Source organism: Lingula anatina, chromosome 1 (genome assembly GCF_051362555.1).
Source record: "Lingula anatina isolate TDL-2025a chromosome 1, LinAna3.0, whole genome shotgun sequence".
In the NCBI taxonomy this organism is placed as follows: Eukaryota; Metazoa; Brachiopoda; class Lingulata; order Lingulida; family Lingulidae; genus Lingula; species Lingula anatina.
The window spans coordinates 43,487,027-43,501,196 of NC_141767.1; the positions used below are offsets into that span (position 1 = coordinate 43,487,027).

Sequence of the window (14,170 nt, forward strand, 5' to 3'; positions counted from 1 at the left end):
TGCCACTTGATGGATGCATATTGCATACACAATGATAACCCCAGAAAATATGATGACAATATCATTAAACAAAACATTACTAGAATAATACCTCAAAAATCGTTTAGAAAGACTTTTTTCTAGTGCCACGAGGAAGGATACATATCTTGAAATTGACGTTACAATCGCAGTTATTGAAATTCTTTGATTCATATAGACATATCATTAATCACCGAGGCAACCGACCAATCAGATGCAATGAAAAGCTTCTTTAGTCATGTGACGTCTAAATCCTAAGAAGTAAAATACTTAAACCATGCAAACGTCCGATGATTTGAGTTAGACGCATTTTCGACACAAGAGACCTACGATTCGGTAGCTTATGCGCCCAATTTCTTGGAAATTACCTTTGTCTTTTTCTCGGTTGTGACAGATATTGGACGAACCGGTCATTATAAGCACTACAATAATGCCGTGATCATCACTACTGACATACTGCTGCAGTTATATGTTGTTGGGTCTGAAGAAGCAATTCTACGTGCAATTTACAAAGATACATCAAAACAAGAGGCAACACTGGAAGCAGAGGCATATCAGATAAGTTTGATAGTTGCATTTGAACCCAAGACCAAAACAAACTTTGAATTGAACCAGGAATTTAAAGAAAGGCGAGGTTCAGCTTCGGTGACATGAGAAATGGGTACTCGTCTATAAAATTTCCAAAAAGACAAATAGATTTTCAAGAGGATTTCAAGTAACCATTTTCTGTGAATTACATGGAAAAACAAAGATTGTATCTGCCACTTTGATTATCCCTGGATCTGCCTGCCACCGACCTCTGGATTCACGTGTTCCTGATATAAAATTCTTCACAATTTTGTATCGACTGAACCACCTCACCGTGACTGACAAGATAAACCAATATTTCATCTACAGAAATAACGGATTTAAGATCAATTCGTTAATTTCACAGGCTATCAAACAACACTCTTTAAAGACAAGGCCGTTGAATTTTTGCAGGGCTTAATCGTGACTGACCATGGAAACTCTACGCCCTTTACACGACGAAAAAGAAAATCGTCACGTCACCTCTGCCCCAGCTGAGAATGACATGGAAGTGGAGAGATGCGAAAACGGAAAAGTCGCATATGGAAACAACAATGATTCTCAATATTTAGACAGGTCACAAACGTCTGAATTTATCAGAATGTCGGATGGAGAGTCAGAGAGTAATTTCAAGCTCGGTGGCGACGCTGCTAGACCACTTGTACAGAAAGCTGTTGGTCCAGGCAATGTACCGTACATAACACTTCAACACAGACCATTCCTTCCGCCTTTACGGCCACCTTGTCTGTATAATTTCAAACCAACTTTCCTACCCCTTTCTCACCCAGACATGCTTTCTGGGAGGCGATATTATAGGCGGCGGTCTAATGGGGGAGATGCAGCTCAACCGCCGGTACGAAAGCTTGTCCGCCGCATTTTCACCAACACACGCGAACGCTGGCGGCAGCAGAACGTCAACGGAGCTTTTGCAGAATTAAGAAAATTAGTCCCTACCTACCCACCGGACAAAAAACTCAGTAAAAACGAAATCCTAAGATTAGCTATTAAGTACATCAACCTACTGGGAAACGTGGTTCGGTTTCAGAAGCAGCAGAACGGAGAGGATGTCTCGGAAGATCACGTTGTTAATCCCCAGGATTCGGAGAGCAGCAGGCAAGACCAGGATTATGAAGACCAGCCGTCTCCTTCAACCACGGCCTCTCAACTGGACTCTCCGCTGTCGTGTTATTACGACGACAGTAGCGACATTGACGAAAGTGAGATAGGAATTTATGAAGAACAACGATAAAGCCAGATTTCTTTTGAAAATTCTAATCATGATTGAAATGTCATGAAGCTATTTAATATTCAAAATCTACGATTGAAAACGCACCGGAGCACTGTCGAGGAATAGTAACACCCCGCCGTGCGAGTGTTTATTAATGTTTGTGGCTCTTTTGCTACCTGGGTTTTAGTGCTGAGGGATTTGTTTAGGCAGACAGGTCCAGTGGTTTTCTGCTCCGCAAACGAAAAAATAAGAAAGGACACGCAAACGACTAAAGATTCTGCAAAGCAAACAGCCGCGGGAAATTTTGATTTGACAGACATGGATACGACTGAATGCAATGGGTTATTTTTACGATTTAACGGCCGCGGACATTTTATCTGTTGAAAGATATTTCGAAGAATCAAATAATGAAAATAAGCACGCTATCGGAAATTTCTCTGTAAGTAACTCTGTGACAAAGCATAATCTTTTGACATCAATACTTTTATTTTTTATTACAAACTATTTACAGTCTATTCAGTTTTCACATTAATTACAATGTACATAATATAATGCGCACCTTGTTGTAGACCTGTTACCCAATAGATTTTTTTCTTTAAAATGCTTATGTTAAAATGTACAACTTTTGTAACACATGGAATATTTCCTTGTAAGAGAAATATAACACATACATTCATAATTTAACAGATTGTAATATAGTATATAAGTTATCTTAATACATTCCTTTATTGCATCGAAAATACATTAAATTGGTATTTTATTAGAAAGAACACACATTCAAAACATTTGTAAATGGTCCTCCCGAAATATCTGCCGCAGATAACTAGTGCTTTTAAAATGATAAACATCTTTTCAAACAAAAAAATCCCATCAATTCCTTTCATCAACAAAGCTGCCTTAAGGACAAACGACGCGTGCTCATACTAGACTTCTTTCCCTCTTATTTTACTTGGAGAAAGGGGCACTCTTTGGGTATTTGAAGGGTAATATTTTGTCGTTTCTGTATAAATCAGACCTCTGTCGCGTCTCGGCGAAAAAAAGAGTAGAGGTCCCGGGTAATAATAATAATAAGCATTAACAAAAGAATTCTGTAGGCCTACATTAAAATAACCAATATTGTCATGATCTCAATTGTTACCAGTTCTACTGGTATCATTAATACTGATTACTTTCACACATGATCATGTAAAAGATACAATAATTCCCCCCATTTCCAAAAAGAGTCGTATTTCTTTTTCATACAGAACCTCATCATCAGAAAGTATTATGTTATACAAAAGTGCGTCTCTCATTGAAATGCTATTAGAAATACATGCAATATAAATAGTATAAGATTTCCCATTGCTAAAACATCCTTAATGGATGAACTCCGAATTTTAAGTAAATAATTGTGAAATGTAAACTATCCCATACATGAACAGAGGTCACATCTCTCCATCTCTTAGAACACACATTTTAGTTACTCTACTGGACTTGCTCCAGCATACAATCTTTCATAATGTTTGAGAGAAAATTACTCTTATATCGACCATAAGAAAAATACCAACAAGACGATAATAATAATAATAACAACTATAGAAGGACTCATAGCTTAGACCTCTGCAAAGGCAGCTCAATTCTGGTTCTCATCATTAATTAATTATTTATTGGATCACCAACAAATACTAATCAATTTTAGAACTTAGTCCATTTTTGACCTGAATTATTTTTTTTAAAAATCCATCCATAGCTTTTTGAGTCTGATAACTAATAAACCAACAAAGCAAAAACGTAACCTTTTTTTGCAGGTGTATTAAATATGAAAAATAAAAATTGCAAGTAATAATATATTGAATTTTCATGTGAGTAACAAAAAAAAAAAAAAAAAAAAAAAAAAGAGATAATAATAATTATAATAAAAAAATGAATCAGCAAATTAAAAAAAAAAAATAAGACAGCAGACTGTTCTTATTACTATATCCACTTTTCCCAGAAAAAAAGAACACATGCATTTCCTGAGAAAATAACGTGCTCCCAAACCCTTATTGTAACTAACTGCAGTAAGCATTTTGTTTACATATATTGAAAATCATTCCAAGCCAAAAATGACTGAAATGAATAACAAATTAAAACAACAGGAAAACTGTTAAGGGTCTAAATAGCTGAATTATATCCAATAAGAGTCTGTTAAAGCTGCCCCAATAATTTAAACAAAAAATTCTTCACCTCAGCTGAAACAGAGACTGTCCTTAACTTAATAAGTCAAATGTCATAAAACATTCATAGAATGCTTAACAATTTAGTCCAATAAGTATTCTAAAAGTCCACTTCATCAAGACTATCCATTTTACTTTGAGAGTTTGAATCTTGCTCGCGAGTTTCTTCATTGTTTAGAGTGTTTGTATCCATCTCAGACTCCTGAGCCTCCAGTTCTGTAAGTAGTGCAGTGGCCTCTGCTAATGTATCCTGAAAAATAAAATAAAAAGTTGACAAGAAAAAATAAACACATCTGTAACATTCAACTGGGTTCACAAACTATCACAGTACAGCCTATATGTAGAGGCCTTCCACTACTTTCCCCACTGCATGTTTTTTCCCCGACCCTCTATTCATGCAGTCCTCACGACTGATGTGCTGCCAGCCAATTAAACCAAATTAAATTCATTCTCAGCATAAAGATGAGATGAACAAGGTCACACCCAAAAACAAGTGTGCATTGGCAAACATCAGTTACCTGGGCACTCATGGTTCTTTGGAAAGTTTTGCTGTCCGAGTCTTCGTTAGATGAAGTAGTTATTGTAGACGTGGAGCTCCAAGTGAACTCAGAGGGTTGCATCTAAAACAAACAAAAGAGGGCAAGGTCAGGAAGCGCCAATCCCACATCCCTACTTATCTGAATCCATCTAGTGAAGTTTCATATTCAACTAATTTAAATATTCCATAACTCCACATTTTTTATAATAAAGATGTATGATACACAAAAGATGTTAGTTATGAGACAAGTAAATGAAATTTCTATGCATCAAATATATTCTAACTGATGGGTATATTTGAGAAAGTTGTCCACACATGTATGTTGACTATATATTTCAATAATCAGAGAACCACAACATTTCAAATGTATCAAGAAAAGTTAATCTCAGGAAGTTACATCTCCCTTACTATTACTTAGTTTTCAACCAATTCCTCTCTTCATCTCATACACAAAGCCTTCTGCAAACAAGACACTTATTTTTTTGTTCTTCAAAATAAGAAGAGAGAAGGCCACTACAGCCCAGCTTACCTTTCTCTTCAGCCAGTTGACAGCCCACTGCCACTTAGAGGGTGTCTGCACCAGGTAATCTCTGGCCAGGGGACACTTGTTGGCCAGGTTGACCAGGAACTTGATACACTGGTATGAACGTCTGCTGTCACTGGCATGGTTGCATTTGATTACACCTTGAATGAAATAAAACTCTTGATTTTATTTCAAACAGTACATGATATCAGAGTATAAACTAAATATAAAAAAATGTATTCATTAAGGATGGATTTTTGCTGACATTATTTCATATCATTCACTTTGACACTCATAAGCAAATGTGCACAGGATTCAGATCTTGTAATAACACAACTTCAATAGTTTTCTATTAACCAAAATATTTGAACTAAACATATGCACATTTACACCCACAAAAACAGTCTTGCAGCATATCTGACACATGTGAACTTAAAAAAGAACTTAGAATCTGGCAAGAAAGATATATACCATATAATTAAATGCTTTGTCAGCCAAAATAATATTATTAAAAGGTAAAGAATATTACAAATAGTTTAACAGGAATGACAATCATAAAAATATATATATTCACAAAAATGCAGTAGAATCACAAAGATGGAATCCCAGATTACATCTTATCAATCTCTAATTGGCAGTGTCACTGTTTTCTATTCACAATGACCCCAAGAGAGAGCCAAATCTAGGGTTTCAGTTGCCTTGGAACACTTAACACATATACATGACTGGGCAAGTGCCAAAAACCACAATGAAACTCTAGAAATAAGGAGTGGAGTTTTTCTTTTTTTTTCAGTCAAAGCAAAGGTTAACTTTGGTGGTATCCAAGCTATGTAATCTCTGTGTGCATGTAAATGTGGTTGAGGGAGTAAACACTGCTGGTTTATCTGGTCAAATAAAATAACATTAATTTGCATCCTGTTTTTTATTATTTACTCTCAGATATTCTAAGAGTTAACATCCTGGATCTCACATAAAAAAACAGAATAGATTTTTCTTAATTTTTAGTAAATTTTGTTTGTATATACTTGTATATCTGACTTTCTGAGAGGGAAATGAGAATCTAGTTACTTATTCATAATTACTGAAAATTTTCCTTTCAATCTGACAATTTAATCTAATATTACATACCCATTATGATGACAGAAACCATTTCTTACCTAACATTCCTTCAAAGCTGCAGTTCTCCTCGTCAATGTAGCCATCAATAGTACACTGAATTCTCTTCAACTGCAATGGGTCTTCTAAAGTCTGGAACACATTAAGCAACTGGTGAGCTACCAGTGTAGGAAAGTGTGAAGTAAAAGCCACAGCATAACTGTGCTGCTTCTAAAGGGAGATATCTATGTTTATTTATATATATCTTGTGATTAGCATTATGCTTGGTGTGAATGAGTTTTATGACCAACAATAAAAGAAAATTTGCTGACTTTGCCAGCCAGACTGTTTTGACTCGACTGAGTCAAGAATATTATCAAACAAACCCAAATAAATGTTTTCCCATTTAATAACAATAAAACTGTTCCATTAACAAAAAGACGATTGTCATCTTTACTTACCAGTAACTGCATGAGTAAAACAAATAAACTTTTCAGTTCACTGGAAGGAGCAGATGCATACTGCGACTGAAAATGTAAAAATAAAATAAATAAATTATAATAAATCTGGTAGTGATCATTTACATATAACAAGTGACATATAAAAAAGTGCACCGCACATACATGAAGAGTGTGGTGACTGTTTATGTTAGGAATAAAAATTGTATAAGTCTTTAATACAGAGACAACCAAGTCATACTCAAGATGCTCTGCATTTTTAACAAAACCATCAAAAATAAAATATATTATTGCAACACATTTGCATAACAAATTTGGGGTAAAATCTTATGTGCAGGTTGACAAAGTAAAATTAAGTAGCCTTCAAAGAGTGCAACCTAAATATAGTAAATTGTTTTAGATTTCATAAATGCAATTCTCACCATAATATTCTTAAGAAGAGTCATGCTAAATGTGGCATTGCAGAAGCTACAGTATGTGCACATATCCAAGATGTGAGCAATGCTGCCCCCTATCTCACGAACTGCCATGACAACTTCTCGCAGATAGCGACCAGCTTCTTTCCCAAAGACAAATTCTTGTACTTCAGGTAGCATGTCCAGTAGTTTGTCTGGCTGAACTAGCTTAGTCTGGTATGCAGGGTGGTTACCCACTTCTGAAATTTGTTCAACAGAGATGTATTCTTTGTATTTATATATTTGTATTGCACTTATGTGAAAAAATGTTGGCATTATTATCTAGTATTATGAAGTTGACAGTTTAAAGAAAATGTAGTTTTCCTACTGTGTATGGAATGAACTATAATCAGTTTCCTCTTTGTGCTGTATGCAACACAAAAAACTGGAGGAAAAAAATAATTAGATACTGTTATAAATCAATCTTTGACTGAATTACTGATAACATTTTTGTTATGAAAATGTGTCTTTTTAAGCAAACACACAGGATAAGGCAATCTCTCAGTTACGTGTATCAAACAAAATATCCAGACTTACCTTCAGTTCTGAATGAAGCAATATCACAGTTAGTAATGAGTATGGCAAGAGTGGTGTGAAGAGGACCAAAGTCCCGAGACTGCATAGAGGACCACTTCCTGGGGATGGATTCCTGCTGGAATGGGGAAGGAAAAACAGAATTTAACAAAACAATCTGTTTATATACATGATTAAACTGCAAATTGGAATGAAGTTCTTCATCAACCTTGGTTTCTTCCATCAAGAGAAAATAAAGCAAAAAATATCAAAGTTAGTTTCTTTTTTATTTCTCTTCAAATGCTAGTTACTTATCAATCCATTCACTTTTTCTTTATAAAAAGCATGACATCTCCATTTGGTCTCTAAATTTTGGCCACAAATCCTTACTTGCACATTAGCAGCAGGGGCTGGTCCCAGTAAGAAATGAATCATTCTTTGGAAGGCATTCCTGCTGAAGAGATGCTGACAGGCCATTGTTCCCTGAAACATACACCAACAATGAAACATGTATTCCAACCAAGAAAATGGCTAGGTGTGAATAAGAGACAGTAATTTAAATACTTGTTTAGGCACTGATATAAGCCATTCCAACAATCCCAAAAGAGATGGAAACAGTGAATAATAAAATAAAAACAAAAACTTCAATATCATTCAATGTTATTTCCCCCGACTTTTAAATAACATACAAAAAACCAGCAACTCTCTAAATTTTCTTTTCCACATGAAAGAAAATACACCAAGGAGAAAATTATAATCTCTTAAAATCAGCATTTTGTACAAGGCAAAAAATAGCTGCAGCATGTATTATGAAGAAGTATAAATTATAATATAAATAAGTAAATCAATTAATTAAAAAAAAATTTATTCATGGTTTGAAACATATGCCATCCTTTGGACATATCAAAACAAACATAGAAAATAACACTTTTAGCAATAAATCTGAAAATAAGAACCTACCATTTGTGCGTAATTGCTCAAGACCCGGAAGTACTGAGTGCACTGTTTACAGTTCTCAGGGACATCTCTGCCCAGCAAAAGTAGCAAGTTTTCAATCAATTCATTGAAACAAATGTGGTCCTGAAAATGATTTTAAGAGACATCTTAAAATAATTGCATTTATTTTCTTCAGCACAAATCTGTATATAGTGCAAATATTGATATGTCCTTGTAAACAGAAATCTGGATGTGTTAAGCATAATTTGTTTGGTGGTCTCATGTATCCCAACTAACACAATGTGGAATAAAAGGCAACTTATGAGAGAGAGAGAGAGAGAGAGAGAGAGAGAGAGAGAGAGAGAGAGAGAGAGAGGAGGGGGTGTCTTACTGTGGTTCCTCCATGTTCAAAATAGCACCTCATGGTTCTTTCTAAGATCCGTCCAAATGCTATCCTAATTTCTCTGGTTGGGCACTTCAATAGGAAATGGCTGCAATAAAATCAGTCTTGTATAAACATTAAACCTACCGAACTACACACCACAAGAGCATATATTCATTTTAAAGATTAATCTGCCACTAAAACTTTGTAAATAGCATTTAAACTAAACTAACTCCATCCTTATTTCTGTTAGTACATCTCTACCTAGTTATTCATTCTTATGATTGTATTCCACTAAACAAACTTTTCTCCAGAGTAAATATGGTTAAAAAAAAAACCTTACCACACATATGCCGCTCCTTCTTCACTAGCCAAGTACTCTATCAGCCAATCACAAGCTGACTTACATCCGTGGACCAAAGTTTCAATGCAGGCAATCCACTCATCCATGTCACACCTAAATAAGTCAAATATAGATAAGCAAATAGTACCATATGGGAATGTAGCGAATGAATTTTACATTTTGAAATAATTTTGTTTAGCATAGGGTTCACAGGGTCAGATATTAATTAACATACAAAGTACAGAATGTTAATGCATAATCTATTCCAAAACAGATATTTATTAACAATTAAAAAAAAAAAAAAAAAAAAACTCGACAAATGTACAAATGTACATTCTTGATTCTTGACAAATGTACAAATAAGTCATTTGGTTTAGAAATATTGTGAATTGATACATCGCTTTTCTCCGTAGAGAAAAAACACTTCAAAACCAGAAATCTATGTTTTTTTTTTCTTTTTTGGGGGTATCTTTTCAACTGGTCCTTCAAGTGATGCAATTTCTTGATAATGTTTTTTAGGTCAGTCTAGACTACTATCACAGCATGCATACAAACTTGCCTGAGCTGTTTCTTAGTTCTGAGGTAGGTGTGTATTAAGAACTGTACCCCCAGTTGTAAGGACTCTAGAGACATCATTGGAAAACATGGATGTTCTGTGTGGTACTGGAACATAGGACAATATAGTTTATTATATAATATTTATAAAAACAACTAAAACATCTTATGAAATGCTCCTTGTATATATCAGAATTTGCCTATTACAACTGCTAAATAATGACTCTAATGACCAATGGGCAAAATATTTTTTTCAATATTAATTTTGTCTACAAAACATAACAAAGCTACAATGTATAAGACTAAAATGAGTCTGACACATGTCACATATAAACTTACTGAATTTTTCATGACTAATTCTCTAATGAATCTGAAGTACTCTGGGCTATAGACATCTCTGTTCTTCATGAACCTCAGGTTTTCTTCTTTCACTTGCTGTTGTATCCTGGCTGGCATCTTATCAGTGAAGATGCCCTGGTGGTCCCCCCTACAGACCAGCTCTGTCAGCTCCACAAAGCTATCTCTGTCAGAACTGAAAAATATGGATATCGAGAAAAGAAAGAACAGCCTTTTTAAGGTCATTATTGCATTCATCTTGATAGAGAAATAGTACTTAGTTAAAATATAATTAAAGAGATTCACATGGATAGTTATACTTGAATATTGCTCTTTTTTTCAAAGAATCAAGAACTTTTCTTACTCACCTGAGCCCTTGCAGACTTTTCCTCATCTTGGACACCCGGCTCTTCTTGGCTGACACCGGAGTTCTCATCATCTCCTCTATACGCTCATAGAACAGTAGGTACCCACTCCAGTAGCGCAGCCTCTCTTCAGGATAAGAATTAGCTGGATAAGAATAAACAGATCCGATTCTAAAAATTTTAGTCCGTAATATTTATGTCATATATTTTTTAAATAATGAATTTTTCAGTTGGGTGGAATTTAAATTTGGTAACTTTTGTATAAGCCAATTACTGACTTTTATGAAGCCTTATCAAATAAAACAGATAAAAATGTGATATTTCTTAAGAACCATCTTAAGCTACATGCTGTCATTAAAAAAAACATTGCAGCAGAAGCTTGTAGAACATTGTATTCCTCAGATAACGTTACACACAACAATGCGTTACCTAGACACAACTTTCAACTTACACTGATCATAGACCTTAGCCTTGTATGTTCCTCCAAAGCATTCTGCTTCCAGTGCAGCATCTGTCATCTCAAACTCTTCTACCACTGTGTCATTAAACTTAAACCATTTCCCTCTATTTGGGTTGCTCATCACATTGCCCCTACAATAACATGTCAAATGTTTTCAATTCCTTTTCTATAACAAATAAAATCTAGTCTTGATTCAGTGAAATTCAAGGCAGGTAGATTGGATTGAATAAATTGCCTCCAATGTTAGGTAACTCATCTTTTTTAGATTATACCAGTCAGTTATTCAGGTACAAAAGAAATTAATAAAATGTGAAAGATTGATCATGTACATAAAAACTAATTATTTTTATTATACTTTTTTCAGAAAAAGGAAACACTTTATATATTCTCTCATAAAACTAAGGTAATATGTATCAAACTTTCAGCATCAGCGGTTACCTTACATAGGCTGTTATTTAGCTAAGTGACATAAAGATCAAATCAAAACATACAAATAAGTGAATAAGCCCATACAAAAGATGCATATTACTTGAGTTTTAAAAAGTTAGAAAAGAAAGTTTGAAGATAAGCACAAGACAAGCAAAAAATTCTGAATAATCACATATGTAATAATCATTTATACAGAGTTCAAGAAAGAAATAACAAAAGAAAGATTAAAATGCCAGACAAGAGAAAAAATCAAGAATAATCAAATAATTATCATTTTAAGTTGTACAGAGTTTAAGATCACCATTACAGGAGTCACTGGACTCTGAATCTAACCTAGTTCTGCTACCTATGCCTGACCATTTCTATCTGATATAAAACAGTAATGGCAGGGTACAGCAGTGTAGAGGTGAATCATCATCTATTACTTCAAACTCAGGGTGTGGAAAATTGAAGAATTTAAACCTTCATTCTTGTCTATGGGGGTACACAGAGTTGGAGATATATTACCTTAACCTGTGCAAGTAATAATGAAAGACTTATTTCTTCTGATTATTAAAAAACAGCAGTTTGGTGTCCTAATCTAGAGTATGATAACTTCTGAGAAGTGAATGTTTTATTACTAAAATTGAATGAATTTGTGTCCCATATGGCATAAAACCTGTACTGTTATCATGAAATGTATACTGGCAAAGAAATTTAATAACCTGAAAAGTACTCAGTCTCAGGCTAAATTGGAACTTATCAAATACAGTGAAAGAAAAATGAAATACCAATTTCAACAATTATAGCATGAGGAATTTCACTCATGAGATATTCAACCAGGAAAAATACTTTTTATTTTTTGAAATTAAGTAAATCAGACAGGTCCATTTTACCCTTAAATAAACCATTAACTATAATAGGAACAATCAACAATCTTCCTCATCCTTCTCCTTTTCTTTGTATGCAAATTTCCTATCAACATTCAAAAGGTTTAACTCATTTAAATATGCATATGAGGATCACTGCTCAAGGGGCAATCAGCCTAATCAACTAGTCAGCGATTTCTTCTCAAGATTAAGTCATTTATGTAAGCCACTTAAATAATCTCAGGACAGACAAGAAGATAGAAATATCTACTGTGTGGTCATTATCTCAATATCAGAGCATTTATACAAGATGTGGTGAGTAGCATTAAATAACTGGAAAGATAAGAAGAAAATTAGAGGTTCTACAGAGAGAGAGAGATGCATATTTCTCGTCAGCATATATTTCCTGACTTGATATTCAAAATCCCAGCTACTAGGTCAATTAAAATTTATCTCTTGCATATTGACCTAAAAGGTTCATACCATTTTGTACCCACATTTCTATCTTGGCACAGAATGGCCAGGTATCTTACATACAATCTTTTTTTGACTAATGTCTCAAGTAGACATCACCTGATATTTAATTACTGTTATTACTCACTTTCACAAGAAAAGCATCAATCTTAAGACTGCCATAAACAAATATCATATATGAAATTCACAAATAAAATTGTCCATTTTTTTTACAATCCCAACACAAAACAGAAAATTTGTATCATTTAACTTTGTTCAAAATTTGCTAAATTTTATACTGATAGGAGTTTTAACAATCTGTTTTATGTAAGTTTTTCTTCATACTAATTTTTTTCTTTTTCAAAGATGCACCCACCTCCTGTCCTTAATAAATGAGTAGTAATGTCCAGCATTGGCTTGACCACTGTGGACAATCACCCCGACCAGTTCGTAGTTGATTGCTTTTGTGGCCAAAGGAGAGGCTGGCAGCTCTATGGGCTGGTCACTATCTTCCCCAGGGACCTCGGCCATCAGGTCCACCACTGACTCACGTTTGGACATTCCCTGTTCTGTGTAGGGTTCCATGTCTAACACCCAGGGAAACTACCAGCAAAAGAAAAACTTAGTCAATTATTTTATATATTAATGTAATTTGATGCATTTTCTTTTTAACCATAAGTGTGGACTTTTTTTCTTTTTTTACAAGCAGAGGGTGATTTACAAAGAGAAGTTATTAATAAAGGAAGGTTTTATGTGCCTAATAAAATGCTTATGTATTCTAATATACTTAAATGTGTGGAATGTTAGATATTTAATAAATATCATGACATGCAATGTAAATTGATAAAATACCATGCAGAAAAAGTCAGTGAAAATGAAAACTTTTGGACAAGTGGTTCAATGGCACTGATAAAGCCATTACCTTAACACAGCACAATACTGATGCAAGTTGATAACAATCAGACAAAGAAAGTTGTGAAACACCACTGATGACTTAATGCAGCAGGCCCTCACCCTGCAGCTTTGATCAGGATGGGAGATAAGTCACCGCTATAAAACTCAGGTGTCTGATAATCATTAGCCTTTTACTAGTGAGAGCCAGGTGTGCTGGATACACAGACCCAACTAGGACACCTGACAGAGGATGGAATAATAGTATATAGCATAGAGCACAGAGCATATTACAGCACAGCACAGAGATAGACATAACTGAATCAAAAATTAGGTAAGTGAAAGATTTGTATTTTTTGGGTTATTAGTTTCTGATTATATTTCACATTTTTGGTTCAGAGTGTGAAAATGGCTGTTTTTGGACTTCAGATGTCAGATGGCAATAGTCATTATAGCAGAACAATATCTATTAAAAAAAAAAACGATTAAGCTTAAAAATTTGCTATTGTGCATTACTTGGTTAAGGGTATACTACTTGCATTTAAAAAAAATTCCAAATTCACATTTTAAGTTTTCTTATCC

The 14,170-nt window shown here is 34.4% G+C and overlaps 2 protein-coding genes across 3 annotated transcripts in view; one reads left to right on the forward strand and one right to left on the reverse strand.

The window, feature by feature from the left end:
- Window positions 1–292: 292 nt before the first annotated feature.
- LOC106173007 (uncharacterized) lies at window positions 293–5,982 on the forward strand. Its single transcript, XM_013553967.2, has one exon. The coding sequence runs from the start codon at window positions 1,019–1,021 to the stop codon at window positions 1,832–1,834; it is 816 nt and encodes a 271-aa protein (XP_013409421.2). The 5' UTR covers window positions 293–1,018; the 3' UTR covers window positions 1,835–5,982.
- Window positions 2,278–14,170, reverse strand: part of LOC106173016 (ubiquitin carboxyl-terminal hydrolase 24) — a 46,835-nt gene continuing 34,942 nt past the window's right edge. Inside the window, exons 43-58 of one of the 2 annotated variants that reach the window (XM_087002567.1) lie at window positions 13,074–13,300; window positions 10,959–11,098; window positions 10,511–10,652; window positions 10,146–10,338; window positions 9,811–9,914; window positions 9,252–9,365; window positions 8,918–9,017; window positions 8,551–8,670; window positions 7,981–8,073; window positions 7,615–7,726; window positions 7,045–7,277; window positions 6,626–6,691; window positions 6,227–6,317; window positions 5,076–5,230; window positions 4,527–4,628; window positions 2,278–4,258 (exon numbers count right to left, since the gene is read on the reverse strand). In XM_087002567.1, coding sequence (XP_086858693.1) covers window positions 4,109–4,258; window positions 4,527–4,628; window positions 5,076–5,230; window positions 6,227–6,317; window positions 6,626–6,691; window positions 7,045–7,277; window positions 7,615–7,726; window positions 7,981–8,073; window positions 8,551–8,670; window positions 8,918–9,017; window positions 9,252–9,365; window positions 9,811–9,914; window positions 10,146–10,338; window positions 10,511–10,652; window positions 10,959–11,098; window positions 13,074–13,300 — 2,142 coding nt within the window. In that variant the 3' untranslated portion in view covers window positions 2,278–4,108. Of the gene's footprint in view, window positions 4,259–4,526; window positions 4,629–5,075; window positions 5,231–6,226; window positions 6,318–6,625; window positions 6,692–7,044; window positions 7,278–7,614; window positions 7,730–7,980; window positions 8,074–8,550; window positions 8,671–8,917; window positions 9,018–9,251; window positions 9,366–9,810; window positions 9,915–10,145; window positions 10,339–10,510; window positions 10,653–10,958; window positions 11,099–13,073; window positions 13,301–14,170 lie in introns of both variants that reach the window. The other variant, XM_087002566.1, reaches the window with a different exon arrangement.